Below are 25,477 nucleotides of genomic sequence, written 5' to 3'. Positions count from 1 at the left end.
GCCAGCATGTCTCTGGATTCGCCAACCTTAAAATGAAAGGTTCTGAGAAGAAAAATGATATTCAGTTTACAAGAAAATGATCCAGCAATACTTAAGTTGCAAAGCAGATGCAGAAGCAATACATATAACAGCTGCATTACTTGATAGGTTTCTTTCCCACAGGCTACAAAAAGAAAAGGCTTCCAGCTTTGGCCTTTGAGAATCTACAGCCTAAACTGATGCTTGCTACAAAGGCTCAAAGAGCTGCTATGGATGATGCAGACCTCAGTTTGCTGGGTCAGGGTGTGAAGGTGCTGCAGGAATGGGCCCTGTAAGACTGGACCTTGAGCTCCGTGCTTCTGGGCAATGCCCTGCAGGGTCTGGCTTGGAGAGCGTTGCCAGTGGTCACTCACTGCAGGTGCCCAAGGCCAGAAGTGGAGATGCCAGTTTCAAGGGCAGGAGACCGGGGTGGGAAGTCGGAGTCAAAGATGGTGCGGGAGGAGAGAGGCCAAGAAGAAATCCTGTGGTGACTGTGCATAAAGGTTTCTTGAGTTATACAGAGTAGGGCTTGGTATTACATGAGATTAGAAGTACTGACATTAGAGGAGAAGATGTTGATCTGGGAGATGAAAGAGCTATACAGAGCCCGACTCGATATTACATAAGATTAATAGTCCTGGCACTAGTGAAAAAGACAGCTGTGCTGAGAAGGGAGATGAAAGTGACAGTGCTAAAACTGTTTCCTTTCTGTAAGGGTGACTTGCCCGACTCGTTACATGTATGTGCCCTGTTACCTCATACTCCCAAGTATTCATCAATCCGCCCCTTTTCTTCCACTCCGCTCTGTTCACAGACACCTGTTATCTCAAGGATCGGTGTGCATGTGTGTACCTGTTTGCACTGACAGCCCCTGTGCCTCCAACGAAATGAGTATCTTGCAACTGGCAATGAAAACACTGGGTTTTCATGGTGGGACAGTGTTCATAACTCCGTGCTCTTTGTAAAGACTAACAAGGAAACCAAATTAAACTGCACACATCTCACAAGTTAAACACACTCTAGCTGCAGGGCCCAAGAGCTGAAATTCCTAGGAAACCTGGCACACAAGCTCAAGTGTGTGTATATGAAAAAAGAGGGGAGGAATAAAGAAGACCTTTTTCGTCTGAACTTACATCAGTGGAAGACAGCACTCAGCAGAAAGGTATTTGAAGAGGATTGGCTTGAATAATCCATGATTGCTGTGGCAGCACACAATTTTCGAGGATAAAGAAATCCACCCTTAAAACAGGAAGCAAGAATCTAAAGTAGCATTGGTTTTGAATTATACAAAGGCAGTCGTAGAACACTTCCCAGAGTCTTGCAGGTAATATGTCAGTTTATTTTGACTTAAATTTCCCATGGGTAGAAGTTTTAGGGCTTGAATGATGTGATGTAGCAGGAAGGAATCATAAATGCTTTCGGGTCCTGATGCTGAATAGCCACTAACTCCTGCTAGCAGTTCCATGCATGCAAGGACTGCAAGAACAGCATTGTCCTGCCCCTCTGGTGACCCCATCAATACTGCTTGGATTCAACAGAAGGTAGCTCCTGACATTGTCTTTTTAATGTTCTGTCATGAGTTAAATCACTCATAGAAAAGAGGTTTCCTGTACATTTCAATAATTATTCCAAACCCTACTAGATCTCACTGCTAGAAATCCCTCCTGCTATTTGGTGAGACATACATCTTCCTTTCAATTTGATCCCATTATTCCCAGGCACTAAATGATTCTGTTTCCTCTGTATTAAAAGGTTTAGACCGCTGTCCTCTGTCTGACTGCACAGCCACCCTGACTTGTTTAACTCCATTTTTCCGAGTCAGCTTTCCCTCTCCTTTGCATTTTTGTGTAAAGACACAAAACTCTGAACAAGCAATCAGTCTGCATCCTCTAGATGCTGAGGCTTTCCAAACTGCGCACACTATTCATTGTCCTTGAAAAGCTGTGATCTATATAAGCAATAAATTTCTTGCATTGAGAAGCAGTATGTAGCCTGGTTCAGTGATAAAGCATCAGGTAAAGGTATTCTATTTTGGGAAGTACTTCAAGGCACTCAGAAAAGTACCACTGCGTGCCATAGCTACCAACCTGCACAACAGCACAATTTGAGCTGTGGTCCTATCATGCTAAGAGCATGCATTTCAGAAGCCTGAGATGAACAGTGGTTTTGTTGAAGCTGGCAGTGGTAAATCAATATCCCTTGCAGACTGGCTACTAGTCATCCACACGGGCTAAAACAGCATGTATCTCATTACAACGGGTGAACAGGTTTATTTGCACATGGACACCAGGATACAAAAAAAAGCTTACCACCTCGTTGCCTGTTGTATGGGGTTCAAGCTCGTTGAAAACTTGATGCTGACGAAGAAAAATGTCATGCGTCTGTATCAGCTGTCAGTTTATCAAGTGAGGCCTGTGTCTTTATCTGAAGAAGACTTTGAGAAGAACCTTTTAGCAAGCAACATGTTCATATCTGACAGGAATTTGGTCTAATCTCTTCTCTCTTTCTCAGAGGTGAAAGCTTCATTTGGCACTACTGGGGCAGATAAGCCTCATCTCTGTCAGTACATTATCGGAACCCATGTACTGAGGGTAAGATATCACAAAGATATGCCTCATAGTGGATGTGAATGTAATAGCATTGCTGGCAGAAGACCATAACTGGATACATTGTGCCTTGGATGAAGCGAGACGCCTACCTGAGGCACCCTAAGAACAAAGTGCCCATGCCTCTGACAAGACCTAGGTGTGAAGCAAGCATGCAGTGAGTATGTAAAGTAACTTCTCCTTACACAACAGATCTCCTGTCTCTAGACCAAATTCATCCTAACGCATGCTGTACTGCAAGCTGATGAAGACATAATTGTCTGTAAGACACCAAAATAGGCTGTGTCTCTGCAGTAGGTATCAGGGCACCTACAAGCAGCAAGAACGCTTCACCTGCAAAATAGCCAAGTCCTCCCAACAGGTTCTTTTGCTGCTGGGTACAGCTGTTATCTCAGATCCCCAATGGAGGGTGCACAGTTGGTATTTCAGGAAAAGGAGCATCCACCCCTCTAGAACTGTTAACCAACCACAAGGAAACAGAGAGGAAAATCATCCCTTGTTTGTATGGGCTTGGTCAATCCCATGAGGAAAACCAGCCGAGCTTCCTAGCAGCATCTATGGCAGCTATCTGTAAACCAATCCTGATGTTTTCCCCTGGTCTTCAGATAAGCAGATCCTGGGAATGCGGTAGAGAAGGTATGCATAATATGCTGCTCAGCAGTAACGTGGCCTGCCAGTTAGACTGTAGAGTACAGGAAAGAAGGCTTTTCCAAAGAGCTATCAGCATGACCTGGGATACTCGGACACCCAAAAGTTAAAATGAGGAGCAAAGGAGAGGAAGGGTTATAAAGAATCATCTCTTCTTTACTGGCACAGGAAAAGCTTTAATTCTTAATTCCTTAAGAGCACACCATTTACTCTGGGTCTCCTCTACGTACAAGTAAGGGTCAAAGCACAGCCCATGGGGTTTGGTTTTGTTCCCTTCTGTCCCTCAACAGGGGGTCTCATCCAGTCTCTGGACTGTGGAAGTCCAGCTCTGCTGCAGACATGCTATTTACTGTCAGATAGGTCCTAAACTTGTCCAGACCTGAGGAGCAAAATGGGGTCTTACGGTACCTCTCCTACTGCTTGTCAATACCCTTTCCTTTAGTTAGACAGACATCCTGTGTCACTTTGATGAGTCTGGGGGAAAACATTGAAAATCAGTGCATTTGAGGTGAAAATGTTGTTAAGCAAAATGAAAAATGGAAAAAAAAAAGTGAAAAAGGAAGGTTTTAACTTTTGGAATGAGAACGAAGCTTGAAAGCACGAAAACCAGAAGAGCTTCCTGAGAAAGGTGAACTGTTTCCTGGCAGAGCTAACCATGGCATACTGCCTGTACTTATCTTGATCCACAGCTGCAAGGATGGGCAGAGAACTCACTCAACCCAGCTCACCTCTGCATGGATTACTGTCCTGCTGCTCTGACGGCCATAACGCACCCAAATTTCAGCCCTCTCGGCTACACAGTAAGTACCCTTTCTTTATTCCCCTCCACTTCAGTCCTCTCAGGTGATACACCCTTCATGCAATTTTCCTAGGGTCAGGGTAAGCAGCTCTGCGGAAAGACAGTTGCCCTGCAGTTTGGGAGACAGCGTTATTCCCCGTAGCTTCTGGAAGGATGCAGCAATTAGGGATACTAGACCTGGAAATGTGCTCTGTTGTAATGTCTGGTTGACCACAGCAAAAAAGAAGAAATGGCTTCTGACCTCTCCTGTATGAGAGAGTTGAGGGACGGGATGTGTTTGAAACCCAAGAGGTTTCCACAGGTGAGATGTGGAACAGAGGAGTCAGAGGAATTTTCTCTGAGCTGCTCTGTTGCTAGATAGAGTGGGGCAGGACCCAGGGCCTCTTTGTAGGATCTTCACCCGACACAGGACAGGGCTACTGAAAAGAGCAGTGGACGCAGCGCTCCCCAAACGTCCCAGAGGAGCACATGTGGTGTGGGGAGAGCACAGGGCTGTGGGCTGGAGCTACGTCCAGAAGGGTGCACAGAAGGGAAGTGGAAAAGTGAGCAGAGAACTGCTCTCAGGCCTGCTGAGCTGGTGTAGCAGCAGGCAAAATGAAGATCCAGCAGGAGCTAGCTGCAGAAAAGAGATGGGAATGGAGATATCAAAGAAAGACATGAAATCTCTTGGTAGGCACAAAGAAGAGAGGAATCTTCCCGAACTAAAGCTGCTTGCTGCACCTTCACAGCTTGGGGAACCCACTGCACCACAGGGAGCCATCAAACTGAAACCATCTTGGATTGCTTCCCTTTGTTTTGTGAGTAAAGTTCAAATGTCTCCATGCTCCCAAGCTCCTACAGAGAGGCTGGAAAGAGGAATGCCATGACTGCTGTTGAATATGGGCTGCAGAAAGCCACAAGAACTTTCAGTGGATGCCTTTACCCACAACATTTTCAGCAAGGTTTAGTACAGCTATGAGAATGAGACGGCTTGGACCAACTCTGAAGGTATAAACTAACGATTCCGAATCCTTTTTGTACTGTGAGTGCAAAGATTTAGTGGCTGCTTCTTTTACAAGTAGCTTAGCTTTCACTAATTTCACACATTTTAAATACGAACTCCTGAAGTTAGCAGTCTGTCTGTGGTAGAACTGTAGTTCTTTTGGTAGTCATAGTCTTTTTTCTGTAGTTCTTTTGATTGGTCATAACAGTGGAATGAAAACCGATTCTCAAACCTATGTCGCGTCAATGAGCTGGGTCTTCACAAAAACAAACAAATTAAAAAAAAAAACATCAGCAGACTCACAAAATTATATGAACTGGCAAGAATGGGGTTTGGCTGCTATTTTCTCTCTCTTGGGGACATGAAATGGCTACAGGTACTGGTTTCAACGTGGTACATTCCTGATAGCAGAATGTCTAAGACTGTAGGAACTCTCCCCTAAAGAGCCCCAAAACTACACTAACCTCTCTAAGAAAGCGAGCCCAACTATCTTGCTTCTGTAGGTTTTCCAAAAACAGGGTCTTCCTGCCAGAGACGTGATGGAAATCAGCTGGCTAGGTCAGCCCTCTGCCCTTCTTTTTTCCTAATGCTCGTAATCCTCATGTGTCCCACTAGAGCAAAGAGCTTGCCAGTTATGCCAGCAGCAAAGCACAGAAGAGCTCTGCATGCTACCAATGAAGCAAATGGGGAAATGACAGAACTTCTCGTTCCTGTCGCACAGGAGCATTAAATGTATTTTTAAAGCAAAAGACGGTAATGAGCCTCTGTGTCCTGCTCACGCTGTCTGTGAAAAGCTCTCAGGAGGAAACAGAGCAGAGAATTGACAGGTGGGAGCTCAAGTTTTTGCTCTTTGCTCTATTTTGGTCTAATATATTCTTAATTTGGGGACATTAACCACCTTTTTGGAGGGTTGGGGCAAGGGGGGAAGACCAAGTGTGCTACTTTAAAAATGTTCTGGGAGTTGAGATGTTTTTAAAAGTAAGAACAGATGCCGAAATCTACAGCTGATCAGAAAACAAGGTAACACAGCAAATGAGTGGGAAATAGAGGTAAAGGGGCAGAATCAAAAGGAGGAGTCATAGGCTAAATACTTTAGAGAAGCTTCCTGACAGTCAGACCTGCTGTGTGTGTGACACGTGTCTCCCAAAAGGAAATGAAGGCCCATGCCTTACTGCTCTAAAACACCCCTGCAGCAGACAACAGAAAATACTTGAGGGGCGCAGTCCCCTGTGTGTGCAGAGGAGAGGAGATGGGGCAGAGTGTCCTCAGCACAACAGAATTTCTGTTTTAGTCCTCATTTATTCTTTGTTCCATATGTGGCTTCCTGCGCACAGCAGTTACAACAAACTAAGAGTTCAACTCCCCCTCTGAGACATCACAGGACACTACTTAGTGAAAAGGAATAAAACAAGCATTAATGGTTCCTGATGCAGGCTCTGTCCAGCCTAAAACCCCTTACCAAAGCTACGTATTTGTCATGCTGCATATCGGCTACGCTGCATTGGTTTGAGCAGTGCTTGGTCCTTCTCCACACCAAAATTTTTCAGTCTGCTGAGGACTTTTCTTGTAATGAACATGGCTGATCTTTAACCCTCGCCTGTAGGGCAGGCTAGCGCAGATAACAAGGACTGTGATGTTAACACCTGGGTGTTATCAGAACTGCCCCGCTGAGCTATGTGCTGCAAATCTTCAAAGAAAAATTATAGTGGTGCCTCAAGCACACTGCTCCCTGGCTTTGTGGCATGTCCCTGGCTGTTGGTGCCACATCAACACAAAAAAAGCCTTCTCTGTGAAGATAATATAAAGTGTTTAGTAAGATCTGTGTTTAGCTGAAAGAAATACCCAAAGTCCTCTTTCGTCATTTGAGGGTTTGCCAATGTTGCAATCACCTTTCTACCTCCTGTGCCCCTCAAAAAAAAAAAAAAAGTATTTTTTTCCTCTGCAATCTAAAAACCATTTGAAAAGCTAGTGAATCCAACCTCACATGAGCAAAGCGAGCACTTTCACTCTCATTTTGTATGAATGGGAAAGGAGGCAAGGAGAGGCAAACTGCCTTGCCTCAGAGGCTGCTACACAGGACAAGGCTTGGACTTGGAACGCCAGGGCATCCTCACTCCTGCTTCCACACCCCTGTCCATCAGCAGTGCCCATCAAGAGACAAGAGCTCCTACTCCCTCGAGGCACAAGGCACACAGCACGAAGAGAGGCACAGGAACTGTTCCGTGGGTGTGCTAGCCCTTCACCCTGCTGAAGCAATGGCTCTCAGGTTCTCTTTCCTGGACCAAAATGCTGCTGACAATGAAAGTGAGACTGCACGATCCACATGGAACAGGGGCGACAAGAGGGTCTAAATCACAGCTGCTGCAGTGTGGGTTGGGCAGGAACGAACCCCAAGGTGTCCACTAATCCTGTACGGTTTGCTCACTTCTCCTTATGCACCCAATTTCACTGATTTTTTAAATGATTAAAAAATGATCCCATTTAAAACATTACTTTTTTTTCCCACCTCAGAGAATAAAAAAGTAAATGGCAGTCCTTCTTCATTTCCCTTTCGCAGATGGAATTTCTCCCCACACTGACCCCCTCCTCCAAATCTGGACTAAACCCTGCAAAATATTGTGAGGTGGAGTGGTGGTGAGAGGCTTTTATCTGAACCTCAGCGGAAAGGTATTTTGAGCTGCCTTAGTAAGAAATTGCTTTGCAAGGTGCAGCTAGTGCAGATCTGCGAGTCAGCCATAAGCAAGTGGAAATAAAAGTTTTCTTTACCTCCATGTCCTGCCAGAGAGGTGTCCTCAGGGCAATCTTTCTTCCCCACCCCTTTCCCTCTTATCTGTGGGAAAACTTCAGCCAAGCCAGAGCAAAATCGTGCTGCTGTGGAGGGTATGTAATATCCACGCTCCTGCTCAGCTTGAAAACTGACAGAGCCCAGTGAGCTGCCCTGCACTACGAACAAGGAAGAAGGGCGGGTGGGTGAGAGGAAGGGAGGGAGGGGAGAGGAGGGGGAGGCAAGGCAATCAGGGTTTAAATTTAGACACAAATCTAAACAGATACTGTCCTTCCCGGAGCGCTGGGCTCATGAGACAACAAGCAGCAAACTTTGCTGCTGTGCCCAAACTTGGGGACACTGTATGTGTATTTTCTCCCTCCCTTTCTATCCACCCTTCGTATTTCTAGCACCTCATCTTTCTTTCTTTTTTTTTTCTCCCCTGCCCCGTTTTGCCTCTATTTTTTTATATTTGCTTCTTTTGCTTGTAGCTGCCCCCCCCACATCTCTGCGTGGGTCTTTCCCTTGTCCACTCTTCTCTCTCCAAGCCTGCAGGGTCTCGTCCTCGTTGTTAAAGATCTCTTTTCCTTTAACTCTAGCTTCTTTTCTCTCTTCCTTCACACTTTTCTGTAATTTCCTTCACAGTAGACTGTCTTCAGAGTGGTTAGAGGGGCAGAAGAGGAGCAGAAAGCAGGTGGTGACTGCATTTGAACAGAACATAAGGCTTTGGTGCCCTGGTCCACGGCTGGGACTCCCAGGCACAGTATCAGCAGTCCTGATGTGCTGTTGGGCAATTCCCAAATGAGAGACTAGGGCTTCACTTGGGAAGGTGAGGCACAAATGCTGGCAGAAGCAGAGGGTCCCCAGGCAAGGTGTCACGGGCTAGCTCTAAAGCAGAACTAGCTCTTTCTGCTCTGAATTCATTTCTCACACTACCAGGTCAGAAGCTGCAGGTCACTCTTCCCTCCTTTTGCAGGGAAGGGCAGACTTGGACACTGGAAATGAGAAGCTTCCGTGGTGCTACAAAAGCTCAGATGGGAAAAACTAAGCCTCAGGAATGTTTTGCTACGGTTTCCTTTTCCATTCAGACCACAGCGTTGGAAACTATACATCTCGTTCCTGTTTTAGCAACTGTTTGCACATGCTCCTTCTCAAGAATTTCAGTCCCCACCTCCTGAGAACAGGGTGGTGCAGAGGAATTTGGAAACACTCCCTTTGTCTTCTGCTGGCTCCCTTGCTTCGCATGCAGCTGCAAAGTGACACAATTTCATGTCATCATCTTCGGATGATACCTTGGGGGCAGAAGAGGGTTAAAGCATCTTTTCTGAAAGGGATGCATACTTTTCCTTCACAGTGTTTCACAAGTCCCTGCTGGCTGCGGAGGAAAACACTCCAGAATGAATTTAACTGTGACCATCATCATATCCCAGATTATTGTTACTAATAAATCATCTCAACATAGTTGTTCTTACAGTACAGTTAACTTTTGCTGCACCACATGCTGTAGGACTCCCGTGGTTCTTTAGAAAGTACAGGAATTAGTATATTTAAATCATGATCTCCTTATCTCCCAAGTTCAATATACAGCGGTTACTCCGTCCTTAGCCAAAAGAATGATACGCTGAATTGCCGCAATCTCCAAGTTAGGCAATAGGACTAATTAATCTTCTGTTGATGAACCACTGGATTAGTTGAATCCCCTCTGTTGTAAGCAACCAGCAGATGCTGCATGCAACTAGAAATCTAATAAAATAAAGATGAAGAATCTAAAAGAAATATAAAAATGAAACTCCTTCTTAACTGGAAATCCTACTGATTCCTTAAAGTCATGATAATGGTGCACTGGCAGAAGGGACAGGAACTGCAGTGCTGAGAAGCAGGGTGAGGTGGGGAAGGCAGGATGCTTTGGCTGCCCACGCCTTGCCTGTTGCAGGGGCAGAAGGAGAATTTCATGCTCAGGGATTTCACTGTCAGTGTTGGTCACGAGTGTCATTGTCAAGATGTCTGCCATGTAACAGACTGTAAAAATCAGATACCTCTGATGGTTGCTTCATTCTGCTCAGGGTGTGTTTCAGTATTTTCTTTCTGCTTTCAGGGGTTTTACCCTGTGGAGGAAACTGTCTGCTTAGGCCTCCAGAAAAGGAAACTGCTAGGCAGAGATAGTATCACTTTACCCGCACTAATAAAGCAAAGGGAGTTACAGCTGCCCCACCACGCTTCTTCACTCTATTTATTTACGCTCCAAAGTATCTCACCGTAAAGTAAATCTTTTCTGCCAGCAGAATTCTCAGTGCCATTGCTCTGAGTATGGTACACAATTGTCAGTTTATTTAAGTTCTTTCTTCTTTCTTCCAGAAACAGGGTGCATGTTTTCCTCCACACAGGAAGACATGAGGTGTGGATTTGCTCTAGGTTTTCTTGTTTCTTGTCTGGAAACCGCCAAAATCTGCAACAACCAACCCACATGCTTTAACTGCAGGAACCTTGTGACAAATGTTATTAAGGGAGGTTATACTCAGGAACTGGGTGTTTTACATGATGTGTACGTGCAAGTATGAATGTGAGATATTTTGGAGCATGACTCTCTGCATCTCTGTGTGCATCTCTGTTGACAGACCTTCTGGGATATAGCAGCGTCTATGAGACTAACTTGCTGGTATATGCAAATATTTCTACATCTGTTCTCAGGAGATAAAAAAGAAAAAATCCAGCCCTCATAAGTGACATTAAAACAGACTGTAGGGGGAAATTTCATTTGAGTGAGAAAATGCTGTGATTGAGGACCCCTGGATTTTGCGGCTTCCCAGCTGGTTCTCTTCGATACGTGTGAGGCCAAAAGAACGAGTTTGCTTCAGGCCAAACAACTGGAGCTCCTGCTCCATGCAGCATGCTGGGGGAGAGGTGCAAGGCAGTCATTCACCCTGGCACGCCTGAAGAGGAGGCATAAGTAGTTCTGCCATGCTCAGCAATGCCTCATGTAATCTTTGCTAGCCTCTTGCACTTTGGCAATGAATTACGGTGAAAGGGGCTTCTCCATGATACCAGACCAATACAAAGGAGATGGGGGGACAGAGCAGTTCTTTGTTCAGAGACGACTCAGGAAAGAAAGCCTTTGAGGACATCTGAAACTTTGACTCAGATAGTTGCGTCCCCACAGCTAGCGCTTTGGGTGTGTCCGTGTGGGTGCTGAATCTGGGATGGTATGTTTGTGGGGGTGGTGGATTAGTGAAGGGTGGAGGGAGCTGTGGGTCCCCGCGAGACAGATTGGATCTCTGTGCTTTGTTAAGGTGTTTGGTTAGAGGTTATTAGAGCTTGCCTGTCAGTACCAGTATCCGAGATTGTTCTGTCCATCTCTGTGTCCATATTTGGCTGGTGACGCCTGCATCATTTTCCAGAATTTTTATTATTAACCAGCAGCTGTTACCAGGTTGAGTTTTTGACCCTCCCAAAAATGGGGTCTCAACCTTTCTTGATCCCTTTCAAGTAATTTAATTTTTAACTGAAAAAAAGGGGATAGGATGACCACAGAAAAAAGCACTTGCATTTCAAAGAGCAATCAACTCTAACAGCCAGCATCCTGTTTTGGGCTGGGTTTATACATCAGCTCCTCTGACAAAGGCAGGCTTGCAGAAAGTGAACGTGAACAACATTTTCTCTGGGAAACTTGCTTTTTGAACCCCCTTGTTCTGCTAACTGCATTCTGAAGTATCTGCTCCTGCTTACCCTCACCTCGCCCCTCAGCATTAAGCTAATGCTCCAAACGCTCAGCCTCACCCTCCTCTTCAGGGAGTTATCAGCAGGAAATGAAGTCAGTTGGAACGCTTTGTACTATCGACATTTTTTGCTCTAGTTCTGCAGCTGCAGTGAAGCACATCTGAGAACACACACGCTCACGTGCGACCACGCGCACACACACAAAGACTCACATGCCAGGCACCGAGCTCGCCTGGGAATTGATGTGACTGGGCAAGCCCCATTACCAAAGATGCTTGAATTACACGAAGGGATGTGGCTCTACGGGTTTCTTGCTAAGCTGTACTAGGCAGGGAGCGCAAGACTGTGTGTGTGCTGTGCAGTGGCCACATAAAAAAGTAGCTGATTGACACTAACTGAAACAGTTGAATCATTTCACATGTTCCTGATTGCCAGGCTGCGTTTGCGTGCTAGCATCATGGTTCTGTGCAGATTAACCAGGCTTCTTCACCTAAACAGAGGAAACTTAAAAAAATACTGTATTGTACAGGGAGCATTTCACCTGCTAGGCTTTGCTACAGTGGCTGTGCTCTTAGGAACATGACCACAGTGAGGTACACCACCCTCATTTATACCAGGCCACCTAGGACTGGCGGGTGGTGTACAGGTAGCTAGAGTCACCTCTAGCAGCACTTGAATTTCTTGGGAGAGCTCTGCTTTCATGGCTGATCCACTTGGCTTCGGAGAACAAAGTGAACTGGGGTACTATGAGGCATGGCTGCACCCCCTTTATATTAATACTGTGACAAACATCATCAGCATCAGCCGCTACCAGTCTCTAGACTGAAGGGCTCCTCTACCAGTTCCTAGTTTTAATGTGCAACAAGACCCAATAGAAACACAAGGTTACGATCGGAGCGTGGTTGTGGACACAGTCCCTGGGAGCCGTGCTGGATACAGCCATGGTTTTGACTACATCTTTCCCAGGCCAGTCCTACACATCCCCAAGCATCAAAGAAAGCAGTGTCACAGCTGGCCCTCTCAACAGCTTCCTCAGCATGCAGCCCAAGCCCTGACTGAGCAGCAAGATTTTCTGACTGAACAATGAACATTTCTGCTCCCTAACAGGTTATGTGCAGAGGAAGCTTACTCTGCCATTGTCTGTGGTGGTTGTAAAAATGTAAAATGACTTTTAGCTGAATCCCAGGCCCGTTCTACATTCATTTCACCTTTCTTTTAAAAAAATCTATAGATGAACGGGGCAGAAACTAAATTCCCAAGCAACTTCATTTGGGAACTTTGAGGAGAAGAACAAATAAATGCATTATGCGCAAGCACGCAACACCTTCTAATGTTCAGCAACGTTCTGTGTTGTGTGAAGTTTCTTAATAGTAGTTGCACTGCATTGCTTGACAGGGCTGGTATCTCCTCAAGCTGATAACTAACCTCCAGTTTTAGAAGCAATTTGCATGGTGGGTCTCATACGGCACCCAGTGTTGGCACTCCAAAGCCCTGAGCACTTCAGCTTTTGCCAGAGCTGATTCAGAGGTCAGTCCCTTCTGTCAAAAGCGGCGGCGAGTGACTTTAATCACTCTGGCTGTCATTTGGGAGCGGAGAGCTGGCCTGGCTCACAAATCAAGCACTGTGCAGAGCCAGACTGCATAGCCCACAAGCGTTATCTGGACAAAGGAAGGTTTCTGTTCATGGACAGACTGCAGGATCTAGACAGGAAGCCTGGCCCAGCTCGCAGCTAGACTGTGTGTCTGAAGAGAAAACCTGCCCAGCCCAACAAAGAACCACGCTATCTGAAGAGAGCTGGCTTGGGGCAAAAGCAACTATGAAGAGGGCAGCCAGAGCATGATGACACACCAGACAGGATGGAGACCTTGCTGACTTTCTGGCTAAAATACACCTTCTCCAGAGATATGGCCCCCAAATTTAGCCTCCAAGCTAAGCTACACTGAAATTGAGATCGTTCCACTAACTGGCCAACACCTGGAGGGAGTAAACAGGCTCAATCTACAGTAAGATGCTACTGTATGTTTATTGTTTCAGTGATGTAAATAAAACATAAGTTGAAAAGGAGAACTAGTGGCTAGCAATACTTTCCTGGCCTTGTTATGCAAGGATCCTGGAAACCCCTAGACTCATTGCACCACAACAGAAAGAATCCTTCTCCTTTCTCTGAGATCTAGCTGGGGAAGTGAGAGGGGCCTGGAGATTTACTTCAGATAACACACTGCTTCGGAGCAAACTGAAAGGATTAAAGTCTGTATCCCTCACCCTGCAGGTTGGCCCAGCACTACTCATGCAAGAACAGAGCCAGTACAAGCCCCCTTCATTCAGCGCAGTGTGTCAGACAGCCTAGACGCCGGTGTGCACTGCCCACAGTGGAGAGTACTCAACAAATCTGCTCTCTTTTATCAGAGAGCCGATGGTATTTGCCTCAATAACTCCTGTTCAGCGCTGAACACCCACTGGGCTCAGCCCAATTCCTCCAAGAGGCCTGCGAGCAGGTGTGCTCCGGGCGGCTCCTGCAGCCGCAGCGAGCAAGGCTGGGCAGCAGCACCCCTTGGCGGCTGCTGCCGGGAAAGGCTGCGGGAGCGCTGCAGGGCTGCAGAGAGGGTGGAGAGGAAGAAATTGCAGATGTGGTGGTATTGTTTGGGTAACAAAATCACAAATCCGGTCATACGCACCCTTCCTGGGGAAGGACAGGTAGCCACGTTCAGTAAATACCTCCAGCTAATGAATTTACACTCCTTAACTTAAAAGCGTTCCCCCTTTCTGTGTTGACTGTTCCCGCTAAAAAAAAAAAAAAAAAAAAAAAAAAAAAGGAACTGCAAAAAAAAGGAACTGACATTTCTCTTTCCCTCATCTCCTTCATATTCTTTCCTTTCTATCCCTTCTTACTTCCATGGCATGCCTTCTCTCCTGTACTGACCCCACCAACCACCTCCTGTCTGCTCCGTATCACACTCTCCTGCTCCCCAGCAAGATCCCCCACGCACCATCCTCACCCCACCGCCCATCCCTTTGGCTGCAGCTGGAAAATACTGCCCTGCTCCCCCTGGTTCCGAGGGCAGGACTGCTGTGAAAATGAAGAGAAAGAAGTGTTTCTGTGCATGCATACGTGTATGTTGGCGAGAGAGGAAAGAGGAAGCAATGTCTGTTTCAGCTAGCAAAATGAAAAGAGTTTGTTGCAGTTTGTCTTCCTCAAACCCTTCTTGTTCCTAAACCGTTTCTTCTAGACCAACTTTTCTTCTAGACCAACTTTGCCCCTCTCTTCCTTACTCTTTTCACTTCTGCACAACAGTTGCTGCCTGTTTCCCTTCAACACTTTCCACTCCTGCCCCTCACCTCGATATAGTCCATAAACCTATATATATAAAGGCAACTTTTCACACGGCCTCTTCTTATCTCACACCTCACTCCTTTTCCTGGCCTATTTTCTCCTGAGATATAACTTTGCCCCGAGATGTAACTTGTCCTATATCACAGGCAAGCACGCTTTTACTACCAGTGCTGCAAGATCAGCTACCTACCCAAGCTACGTGGCTGCACACAACGGGTTGAGCGCAACGGGTTTTGGTGGTTTGCGGTTTTTTTTGCCCTTCAGTTGAAACAAAGCAGGTTTCTCCCGAGCATTGCCAGGAGAGGGCAGCAGTGGAAGGCTGTGTTTTGGTGGCCCCAGAGGGAAAGCCAGGCTCTGTTCCTGCTCTCTGGAAACAAGCGGAATATTGTAGGAAATTTCAGTCTGCCTGTACACAACTACAGGATGGTACATAAACGGTAGAGAATGGATCCATGGTGTATTTTTCCTCGAGAAGAGGTGGTTTTCCTAAATTCGGCACAACAAAATGACTCGTGGCACACAGCCTGGCACTCCCAGAGGCCTTTCGGTTGAATCCACCTGGCAGCCCATGGCCAGATCCTTTTTCTCAAGAGCCCCACAGCCTTGGCCAATGCCACGATATGCACGTGCTGTATGATGGGGCACCTGGGGACAGATGTCACCTGAGAAGCACTGGTTGTGTGATGGAAAAGAAGCCATGGTTAGAGCCCTGAAGTGCCTCTTGTAAGCATGTAACCTGCCCCAGATGAAGGGTTGAATACCATCATGGTCTGGACCTGGACGTTTATCAGGCAAAGAAAAAGGACTCCAGAAGGGCCATGGGGGACTCTACCTCTGTAACGTATGAGCATTTCCATTAAAACAAGTAAAGCTGAAGTAAAACTCTTGGCATATCTCCTGGGAAATCAAAAGTCTGCCTATTTCAATATGGCTTTTGGGGGTTTGACCAGAAGAACATTGGGATGTTGTAGTGATCATATCGCAGACATAAATCTTGGAGAAAATCCTTTTCAAAGGTGAAGCTTCCGCAGTCTTTGCAGGAGGGCTCTGCCTCTCTCTTATGTAAGGCTGTTCTTTAATAGATTCCATCAGCATAGAATATTTTGTGACCTGAATGTTTTTAGACTGATATTCACCTTTGCATGCAGCTGGATATTGAGCTAGCAACTGACCCATCAAGCTGTCAGATGGCAATCTCCCATCTTTCAGGAAAAGTTGAATCATGTCTTATTATTATCCCAATTATTTCTTTATACAAACCTTTATCTTGTGACTGAGCACAAGATAACAAATAAAATGAGGCGTACCTCACTATTTATTCATGTGAGCAACACAAATGCTCCCACAAGCTCTACAGTCCCAGCTAGTTTCAGAGAGCCCTCCCTTAGTGTACTTAAACATGTTTTTTTCCTGAAGGAAGGCAGGGCACAGACATTTGTCGCCACACTGCACCAGCTCCTGACATGAAGTTACCTGTGCCCGGGGACGGCAGGACAGACGAACACCCTGTGGACCTGACCGGGCGCCCCGGGCCAGACCGAGGGGCAGCACCGTAGGCTGGCTGCCGCCATGCCCGGAGCCGGGGCGCTGAGCCCTGGCAGTGGCTGTGTGGCGGGTGCGGGCAGCGCCGCCCTGCCTCAGCCGCCTCAGGGCAGCCGTTGGCTTCAGCCACCGCCCAACGGCCGAGCCGGGCACGACCCTCTCACCCGCCCGTCACGTGATGGGCGGGAACGGCTTCCCTCCCCTCCCGCCAGCAGTGAGACGTGATTGGCAGAGAGTTTCCCGGAGAGGCCTCTCATTGGCTGTCCGCTTCCCAGCGGCCCCGCCCCCCTCCGCCTCTCCTCCCGGACGGCGAGCCGGGGCTGTCAGAGCTGTTTACAACCCCCGCACCCCGCTGGGCTTATCCCCGCCTCCCGGCAGCCCTCATTGGCTGAAGATCTCACGGCTCGCCTCCGATTGGCGGAGAGCAGAGCGGGGCGTGAGGCCCGGGAGGCTGCAGCGCTCGCCAAGCGGCGGCTGGGGAGGGTTGGGGTCGGTTGCGGCGATGGTGGCGGTGCTGCTGCTGCTGCTGTGCGCGGCCGCGCTGGCGGCCCGCGGGGCGCTGCTGCCGCCGCCGGAGGAGGCGGCGCGCGTGGCGCGCGTGGTGCTGCACAGCTGCGACTGGGGCGCGCTGGCCACGCTGTCGGCGCAGGACGGGCTGCGCGGCCACCCCTTCGCCAACGTCTTCTCCCTCAGCGACGGCGTGCCCGGGCCCGGCGGCGGCAGCGGCGTCCCCTACCTCTACCTCACCGACATGGAGATCTCCGTCAGGGACCTGCGGGTGAGCGGCCGGGGGCGGCCGGGGCAGCGCAGCCGCAGATATACGCGGATATATGCGCTATGTATATATATATATACACATAGGTAGCCCAATAAAAGTAATATAAAAAATATATATAGGTTCATATATGTAAATATATAGAGAGGTTCATATATAGGTCCATACATACATGTTCATGTATGTAAATATACATGTTCATGTATGTAAATATACATGTTCGTGTATGTAAATATACATGTAGGTTCGTGTATGTGAATATATAGGTTCATGTACGTAAATATATGTATATAGGCGCATATATATATAGCCTCATATATATATATCTAGGCCCCCTAAAAATGAAGTTTTCAGGCACACAGGTTGCCAATGCAGTGCCCATTTTTTCATGGTTCGCCTCCAAAATCCTGTTCGTCTCAATGGCAAGCAGCAGTTGGATTCTCTTCAGTAAGACTCAGGGCTATGTCAACGTTTTCTGAAAGCAATGCCATGTGCTAGATGGGTGTTCCCTGCCTCTTTTGTGAGGACGTCTCTAAGCCCTTGAACACCTGACCCTAAAGCGGTGCACCGCGCTAGGGCCAGGCGCTGGCCTCCAGCTGGCGGCACGGGGCCTTCACTTTGTTCAGCAGATGAGCGCAGGTGGCTTTCTGTGTAGCAATAAAACGAGAATGGGAACTGGGTTCCCAATGACTCTTCTTTCATGGTAAGGTTTCACAGTGAAAAACTCGATCAGAGCATATTTGGAGGTGAAGAGAAGAGGATTTAAGGAACTTGGGTGAGAGGGCCAGGAGGAGCAGTTCTACGGTCAAGGCAGTCCCAAAGTAAGGTACAGTACCCCAGTACTGTGAGGGTGACAGAGCACTGGGACACGCTGCCCGGAGAGGCTATGGAGTCTCTTCTCTGGAGATATTCAAAACCTGCCTGGATGCCATCCTGCGCAACGTGCTCTAGGTGATCCTGCTTGGCAGGGTGTTGCACTAGATGATCCTCAGAGGTCCTTTCCAACCTCAGCCATTCTGTGTAGACACCCCATAGTCCTGCAAAGTCCCTGCTGATCATGGTCTGGACAATATCAAAGCAGAGCCCTGGCAGAGGAGGAAGCTGACGCTTCAGGAAGTGCTGAGCAGAGAGATGAGGGGCCACAGAGCACTTAGAGAAGGAGAAATTAACAAAAAAAATGTAAAAATGTCTGGAGAACAGCAAGTTGGCTGTGTGGGTCTTGAGTAAAGTGGACTCTTGCACAGAATGCTAAAAGAATAGTAATCACTGGAAGGTCAAGTGCACACCAGAAGACAACACGCTGCCATGCCAAGGTTCTGCATGTGCATAATTGGCCTCGTTGCAACTCTTCTGCTGGGCTGTGGCCAAGAGAGAGCTGACTGAAAAGGCTCAGAAACAGTGACCATAAGAATCCTTTAATAAAGAGAACCTTTTTGTTTTAGTAACTGTTACAGCATTAGTAAAACAAACACAAAACTTAAATAGTAAGAACATTTCAGACTTCGTTTTACCCTTAACCTTTTTTGTTTATTTCCTGTCCCTCTCGTTACTTTGGCACATTAAAGTAGTTTAATTATGTTTTCTACACCACTTAGATATATATTTTTCTCTTGCACAGTACCTCCTCTGCCATACCTACAACCCAGAGGAACTTGAAAATGATGACATACACTGATAATGTACCATTTCCTTCAGAAAGTTCCCCAACAGATCTTTTATTCAGTGGCTGTAGGGCAGAAAGATTTGACTTCAACCGTCACGCGGAGGGAGACATCTGATAAGAGATAGTGCTGAATAATCATGAATCAGCAGTTTTTGTCATTGAGCAACTTCCTATCTGTGCTGTGAGTCAGGTGGTGGCTCCTGTTTCCTAAGTTCAGTCATGCACTGCATAGCACTTAAGTGACGTTCTGCGGTGTGGGCTTTGTCTGCTCGTTTTGTTTGTTTTTGAGATGAGATCTTATAATGAAATTTCCCAAAGCATGCAAAATGTCTTTGCTGGGACAAAATGAACTTTACCACGTGGTATTCTGCAGTAGGCAATCCTGTTTTGCACAACTTTTCTAGCTGTCCTCACTACATTCATTTTAGAAAAACAGTCAGGTACAGGTTCCTTAATTCTTCGAGTTAGGTGTCTTACTTAAATACTGAGGGTTTTTTAAACCTAATTTTTAGTATTCACTTTAAACTTCAAAAGAGCTGACCAGTTTGGGGTCAGCCAGGGAGCTTGTGTTTTCTTTTAAAATTTGCTTGTAATGGATTTCAGCACCAGCTGTGAAACCCATATGGTTACCTTTCAGTAACCATTTGTCCTTCCACTTAATGAATTTCATTGTATCTTCTTGTCTTCTGTGTACTGTCCTGTTATGTATGTTGGATCATAAATGGAATTCAGAGTTTTAAGGAGTGCTGTTCTGTGAGGTTTCCATTTTATGCTAACAGATGTCAGCAGACTTCTAAAATGTTCATCTAAGTCGGCTTTCAGATATAACTAGGAAAAGATGATCACAGCTTTATTCTTTTTACCAGTAATTCTGAATTGAATAAAGCACCAAAAGCTGAAAACATGGTATGACTTTTTTTCCTCGCAAAGGTACATAAATCTCTTATCATTTGTATTTCAGGTCAATTCAAATGCCTCCTTAACTGTGTCTTTGGCACAGACTCCTTACTGCAAGAAGCACAAATATGATCCACAGAATCCCCTCTGTGCCCACATAATCTTCTGTGGGAGTGTTGTAAAGGTAAGCAGCTGAAAGTTGGTGCTGGGCAAGACTGCGCATTGAACAGGGTTGCATAGTGGATGGAGAAGAGCTCTTAGCATTTCCGTGCAGAAGATTATGAAGGGATGTCATGTGCCATGATACCAGAAGGCTATCTCATAGTTTGTGTGAGGAAAGCCAAGTAACCAGTTGGTATCTGCAGGAGCAGTGTTGGCATGTCTTTAGCAATGATCTTGAGAGGACAATATTGCAATGAAGAAAATCATCCTACTTCCCCTAGACCAGTTTTGAAGCTGAAAAGTCCAAGACAATTCTCTTGTGAGTGAAGCGTGAAGGCTTTTTGATATCTTGCTCAGTTAAGTTCTTTGGCCCATCCAGTCTGACATATGCATGTCCAAAATTTTATTGAAGTTAATATTAATCCACACTATAAAGTTACAGGCATTAGACATAGAAAAAGTTTATTGTATCACCTGGCAATGTTGCTGCCACAGCAGTATTCTTTCTTGCACTGGTACCTTGGTGTCCCATAGAAAGAATTTAGAACTGCGTGTGTTGTTTGTTGAAGATCTTAATCCCATTATTGAGGATGAGGACTAATTATCATTATTTTCTCTTATATGATAGCCTGAATTCTTACTTGGTGTTTTCACACCTCCTGTATTTGTACATTACACTCCGTCAATCCTTTAATTGCTTCCATGAGTTTATCATCAGTACTGAAATTATTTTAATTAGTTCCTCTTGTACCATATCCAGAACTCTTAACTAGTTGATTTAACCCTTTAAAAATTTGCATGTAGTATATTAAGTAGTCAAACATTTCAGCTCCCATTCTCTTGTAGATTCTGTTATTTCATTTTGCATGCATGTATATATGTTTAAATGCACATGAACACTATTTGATTTGTTAGTGTCTCTTTGAGTAAGCAGGGGCAGAGGAGGCAAAATTACACCTAAAAAAAATGCAGCAAGAATCCATACTTCTCCATTTTGTGCTTTTCCAAATAACATCCAAGATCATGCTGTATGTTTTTGCTGCTTACTGATTTGAAGAATCAAACTTATAATGGAATATAAACATATCAAATTAAATCTACCAGTATTAGGATCTAGCACAAAACATTTTCTAGCCTTGGCTTTAGGCTGTTACTCAGTTTTTATTCTTAATTGAATACCATTCCTGCCTAAGTAATAACAACAAAGCCATTTATTTTCCTTGGCTTTTGTTTGTCTGATCAAGTTGTGCACACTTTAATGTTGAAGAATATGGAGAAAATGGGAAAAAAATCACCTCCAAGAATACAATTCCAAGTTATGTATGGGAAGTTTGAATTCAAAAAGACATTTCAAGAAACAATTCCAAATGAAGGTTTCAGTCTCCATAATTGGATAGTTAGCATCATTATTTGCTTTCCCACTGAAAAACCTGACATCTTACTCATGCCAAAATAATTTTGTGGGTCTTTTAATAATTAAAAGCAAAGCTTTGCTCCTCATTATTCTGCTGTTTACTCATTGTCCCTCTAGCAAGAACTTCAAGTATCTAAGATCCTTTAATACATGTTCTGTGGACTTGGATAATTTTAATCTGTACAATGAAGATTTTTTTCATCATCAGCATAGGGTGTAGTTTTATCCAGTCTTCTTCAAACAAGTCAGTGTCAGGTTGGATCTAGTTTTTATATTACAACAGAATCAATGCTGCTTCTAAAGCTGTCAGCCTGCATCTCTCTCTCTAAACAGAGAACAGAATACTTATTTTTATGTTGATGAAGTACTTTCTTCCTCGTGCTTTTACTTTAAAAGCACCCTTTTGATTTAATATTAAAAGCAATTACCGTGGAGTGTTTGCCTCTCTCACGTACAGTTGTACAGCACTCTGAAGATAAGTGGACTCTGCCACAGTAACGAGTCCTTTGGGGTAAAGTGTGGCTGAACTGAAAAGAGCACACTGCAGTCAGCAGTGTGTTTTAGTTAACATTTGTCTTCCATATGACTGTATCTTAATGTAGTATTTTGCTGGTTATTGTTCAGGTGAATGATTCAGAAGCGGCCATAGCGAAAAAAGCATTATTCAGTCGGCACCCTGAAATGGAAAGTTGGCCTAAGGATCACAATTGGTTCTTTGCTAAATTCAACATCACCAATATTTGGGTACTGGACTACTTTGGTGGATTGAAAATTGTGACACCAGAAGAGTATTACAGTGTCAAGCCTTAGTAAGTATGTATGTTTTGCATGCTTAACTCATTATATTTGGAAGCTGTAAAACTTTTCCTTATTATTAACAGTGTATATTACCTGTGTCTGTTTTTTACATACGTTTATGTCTTTTTCCCTAAGTAGTCTACTGGATGCAGTATCTGAAATCACAAGATAAGTTTGAATAGGGGACCCACTTACTTAACGATATAAAGTATAATATCTCTAAGTAAATCTCTATGGATAACTATCTTGTACTTCAGCTAAAATACAGTTTCTTGGGAGGAAGGACTCCTGCAGAGTGAGAACAATTGTTGTCCTTTATTTGGATTAATTGCAGATTATGTTTTGGTCTAATAGTTAAACATAGCGAGACTTCAGTATTTATGAAGAGTCTGATCTCACTTAAAGCTGTTCTTTTGTATCTTCTGCTTTATACAAATATAATCAATGGGATTGCAGCAATATTATGTAATATTTTTTTTTCCCAAAAATTGCTTTTGAATCTTTCATCGTGATACTGAAGCATAAAGAAATTCTGTTTTATTGTCCACATAAAACTAAGTCTTCAAAGCTTTCAAATATATCTTAGCATGGTCTACAAACACACATTCAATTTCATTCTTATTCTTACTCCTTGTAGGTAGAGGAAGATCCTTGGTGATGGTGATAGTACAAATGAAGTACTTTGGATGACTGTTTCATGAGATACTTCTTTTTCCTATGTATTGCAGAGCTGAATTAATAATGCAAAAAATCAAACACCTTCCATTGTTAATGAGCTTGTGTAACCCTTCTGAAGCAAATGTGAATTCGCCCTATCTAGCACAGGTTGAATCATGTCATACTCAAAATCCTTTGTGCATAAGCCATAAGTAAATTGTATTCATTAGACATGAATCTGGGAAGTTGTTATCTGTCTCTTGACAGTCTGCATTTAGAAAGGCTGTGTTTACTGCAAACTAAAGGATTAGTCCGGTTCTACGCTTCCAGTGCCTTAATTAAATCATATCTGTTTGCAGGCACTCTCCAGTTTTATTCTATTTTTAATACCAGGTTATTTTAGATCTTTATGGCAAAGTACTACAGGATGGCTCAGCTGACTGTGGAATGGAAAGCATTGTTTGTGTTGCAGTGATGAATGATACGTTGAGTTCTGAATTCTGTAAGAATTTTTTTTCGTGCACATATACACTCACAATTTGAGCCGTTTTTCTGTTTTGCTACTTGTATTGAAAGTGCTATCAAATATGATTGCGTTTATGCCAATATTACATGTACCTCAGGCTTTTGATAAGTTCTTGGTAAGTCTTTGGCTGGTAGTGGTTATGTGCCCTGACTTTAAAAGAAGTGTTAGTAGTAGAAATAACGAAAATACCTGACTTCAGTATATCAAGAGTAGTGGCTTGTAAGTTCAATGAGATTGATGTAAAAAGAAATTGGTTACTGATTTGGATTTTGAAATCTTCAGCTTTCTTAATCTGATCAAATGGCAATGTAACAGCTTTTACTACCTTCAGCAATAGAACTGAGCAGATTTGTTTCTTTGGAAGCCTTATGCAACAATTTTAGGTCTGTAACCCAGAAGTGAGAAAGAAACTAGTACAGTATGACACAGATGATTCGGCACTTGCAGAGAATGAAAATTAATGAAAGGTGTGGAAAATTAATTCTCTGTTTCTTAAAATAAGCCCCAAACAACCATGAAAAAAAAATTAACACCTCTTTATGTTCTGTCATATCTCCCAAGTGCTAAGTTCACAAATATCCAAAAGCAATTATGAACAATTAAGTTAGATTTGCCTGTGGTAAAATCATCTACTTGACAGAGTAAAGAATGTGAAAATTTAGTGTCCTTAAAGGCAGATCCACATTGTAGAACAGTGGATTTGGACAGATCAAATCATCTCTACATCTTAATGTCATCATTATACTGCTACTTATCTCAAGTACTGGAAAGATTTATGAAAGCCTTTTTGAAAGAGCTTACAAAGTTTTCCTTCTCTGCAAGGGGAAAAAAGGTATTTTTTACTATATTGAACACATTCTGTGCTACTATTTAGAATAGTTCAAAATTAGAATATGGAAACAATTTATGTTGAATAGGTAACACTGAAATTAAATAAGATATTGGAAATATTTTTATATAAGGTTATTTTTATTAATGAAAAGTGTGGAAACTCAAATGATCCTATGGTATGGACTTGATCCTTTCCATGGGGACACCGGCATGTCTTACCTGTAACTCCATAACTTCTGATGTACGAGATTGATGATACTGGGCTTTTGGCGAAATTAAACTATTTTTATGACAAATGGTGTTGGTTTTATTTATTGCACATTCGAGAATATTTCGCTCTTTCACACAAGCGCACACTTTTGGGTTCTTGGTTTATGGTCATTCTGAAGTCTTTTATGCTTGCTAAAGTATGCCTGGCTTTCCTTTCTTGGTTGAAATAAGCATCTTTGTTTCACTTTTCTTTTTTGCATCTAGTACTGTGAAATAAATCATAAAATAATAACGGCGGATTTTGTGAAAATGAAGACAAGGAAGTCTTATTTGACTATTTCTTTGGCTAAGGCTTCTATTTTGTGAATGACTGCATCGGTTAGCTTTTTACGAATATTTTCTTATTCTCAAATCTGATCTAACTTAAAGCTGTTCTATTTTATCTTCTGCTTTATACAAACATAAATAGGTCTTGTTAATATATACATGTGTTAGTACAAGGTATGCTACAAACTTGTTTCTTGTAATTCAAAACCTAAGGTACTGTTTTCAAATTAGGCTTTTCACTGTTCTTTTAATTGCTAACAAAAACAGATCACTGTCTAATGCAAAACTGCATTCACACTGTTAAAAGAATCACTTTCATTTAATTAAGGGTTTGGTATATATCTTTTTTTTTTCCTCCCGTGTTGATTATCTTTTCAGATTTGAAGTTCCATTTGTACAAGTTCCCCTGTATTTTCTGATTTGGACAGCAGGTTTTTGTTTGTTTGTTTGTTTTTTTGGTAACAATTAGTCTGAAATAGTTTTATAACTCCTGAGTTTTGTTGGATCGATTTTAGATCATCCAAATCTCCTTGCATTTGAAACTTGAAAAGACTCCAGCCAGATGCTTCTTTTGGAAAGTAACATAAAACAAAATGGTTAAGCTAGGTGTACAGAGTTGGATTTGAGAGTTAATTGGAAAAATACTATCTGGAGTTGTTATATCTATGTATCTCCTTGAACACTTGGCTAAAAAAAATTTTATAAGTAGAAGTGGAATGTAGGGCAGACTAGGGTATAAATCATACTAAATGTCTATCTGTTTTTACCTCTTAGAAACAGGTTTGTAAATGTTAACATCACTGAAGATGTTAG

General features: G+C 44.0%; 2 protein-coding genes across 7 annotated transcripts in view; one reads left to right on the top strand and one right to left on the bottom strand.

Moving 5' to 3' along the window:
- The window catches only part of RCSD1 (RCSD domain containing 1), a 34,029-nt gene extending 26,012 nt beyond the window's left edge, over positions 1-8,017 (bottom strand). For 2 of the 5 annotated variants that reach the window (XR_007707701.1, XM_050708088.1), the window contains exon 1: positions 7,820-8,003. Coding sequence is in view for 2 of the 5 variants with exons in the window: in XM_050708088.1 (XP_050564045.1) it covers positions 7,820-7,825 (6 nt within the window). In the remaining 3 variants the exon portion in view is untranslated. Of the gene's footprint in view, positions 1-7,819 lie in introns of all 5 variants that reach the window. The other 3 variants (XR_007707700.1, XR_004777752.2, XM_035540641.1) reach the window with 3 other exon arrangements.
- An 8,689-nt stretch (positions 8,018-16,706) lies between these two features.
- Positions 16,707-24,423, top strand: CREG1 (cellular repressor of E1A stimulated genes 1). Of its 2 annotated transcripts, none has more exons than XM_035540643.1 (4): positions 16,707-17,182; positions 19,804-19,923; positions 21,940-22,124; positions 22,751-24,423. In XM_035540643.1, coding segments are annotated over exons 1-4 (582 nt in total). In that variant the 5' UTR covers positions 16,707-16,906; the 3' UTR covers positions 22,752-24,423. The 2 variants fall into 2 exon arrangements, with proteins under 2 accessions (XP_035396536.1, XP_035396537.1); XM_035540644.2 differs by having other exon boundaries at positions 16,826-17,182; positions 21,940-22,128.
- Positions 24,424-25,477: the final 1,054 nt, after the last annotated feature.

The sequence above is a fragment of the Cygnus atratus genome, chromosome 1 (assembly GCF_013377495.2).
Source record: "Cygnus atratus isolate AKBS03 ecotype Queensland, Australia chromosome 1, CAtr_DNAZoo_HiC_assembly, whole genome shotgun sequence".
NCBI lineage: Eukaryota > Metazoa > Chordata > Aves > Anseriformes > Anatidae > Cygnus > Cygnus atratus.
This window is presented reverse-complemented; position numbering and strand designations above follow the sequence as displayed.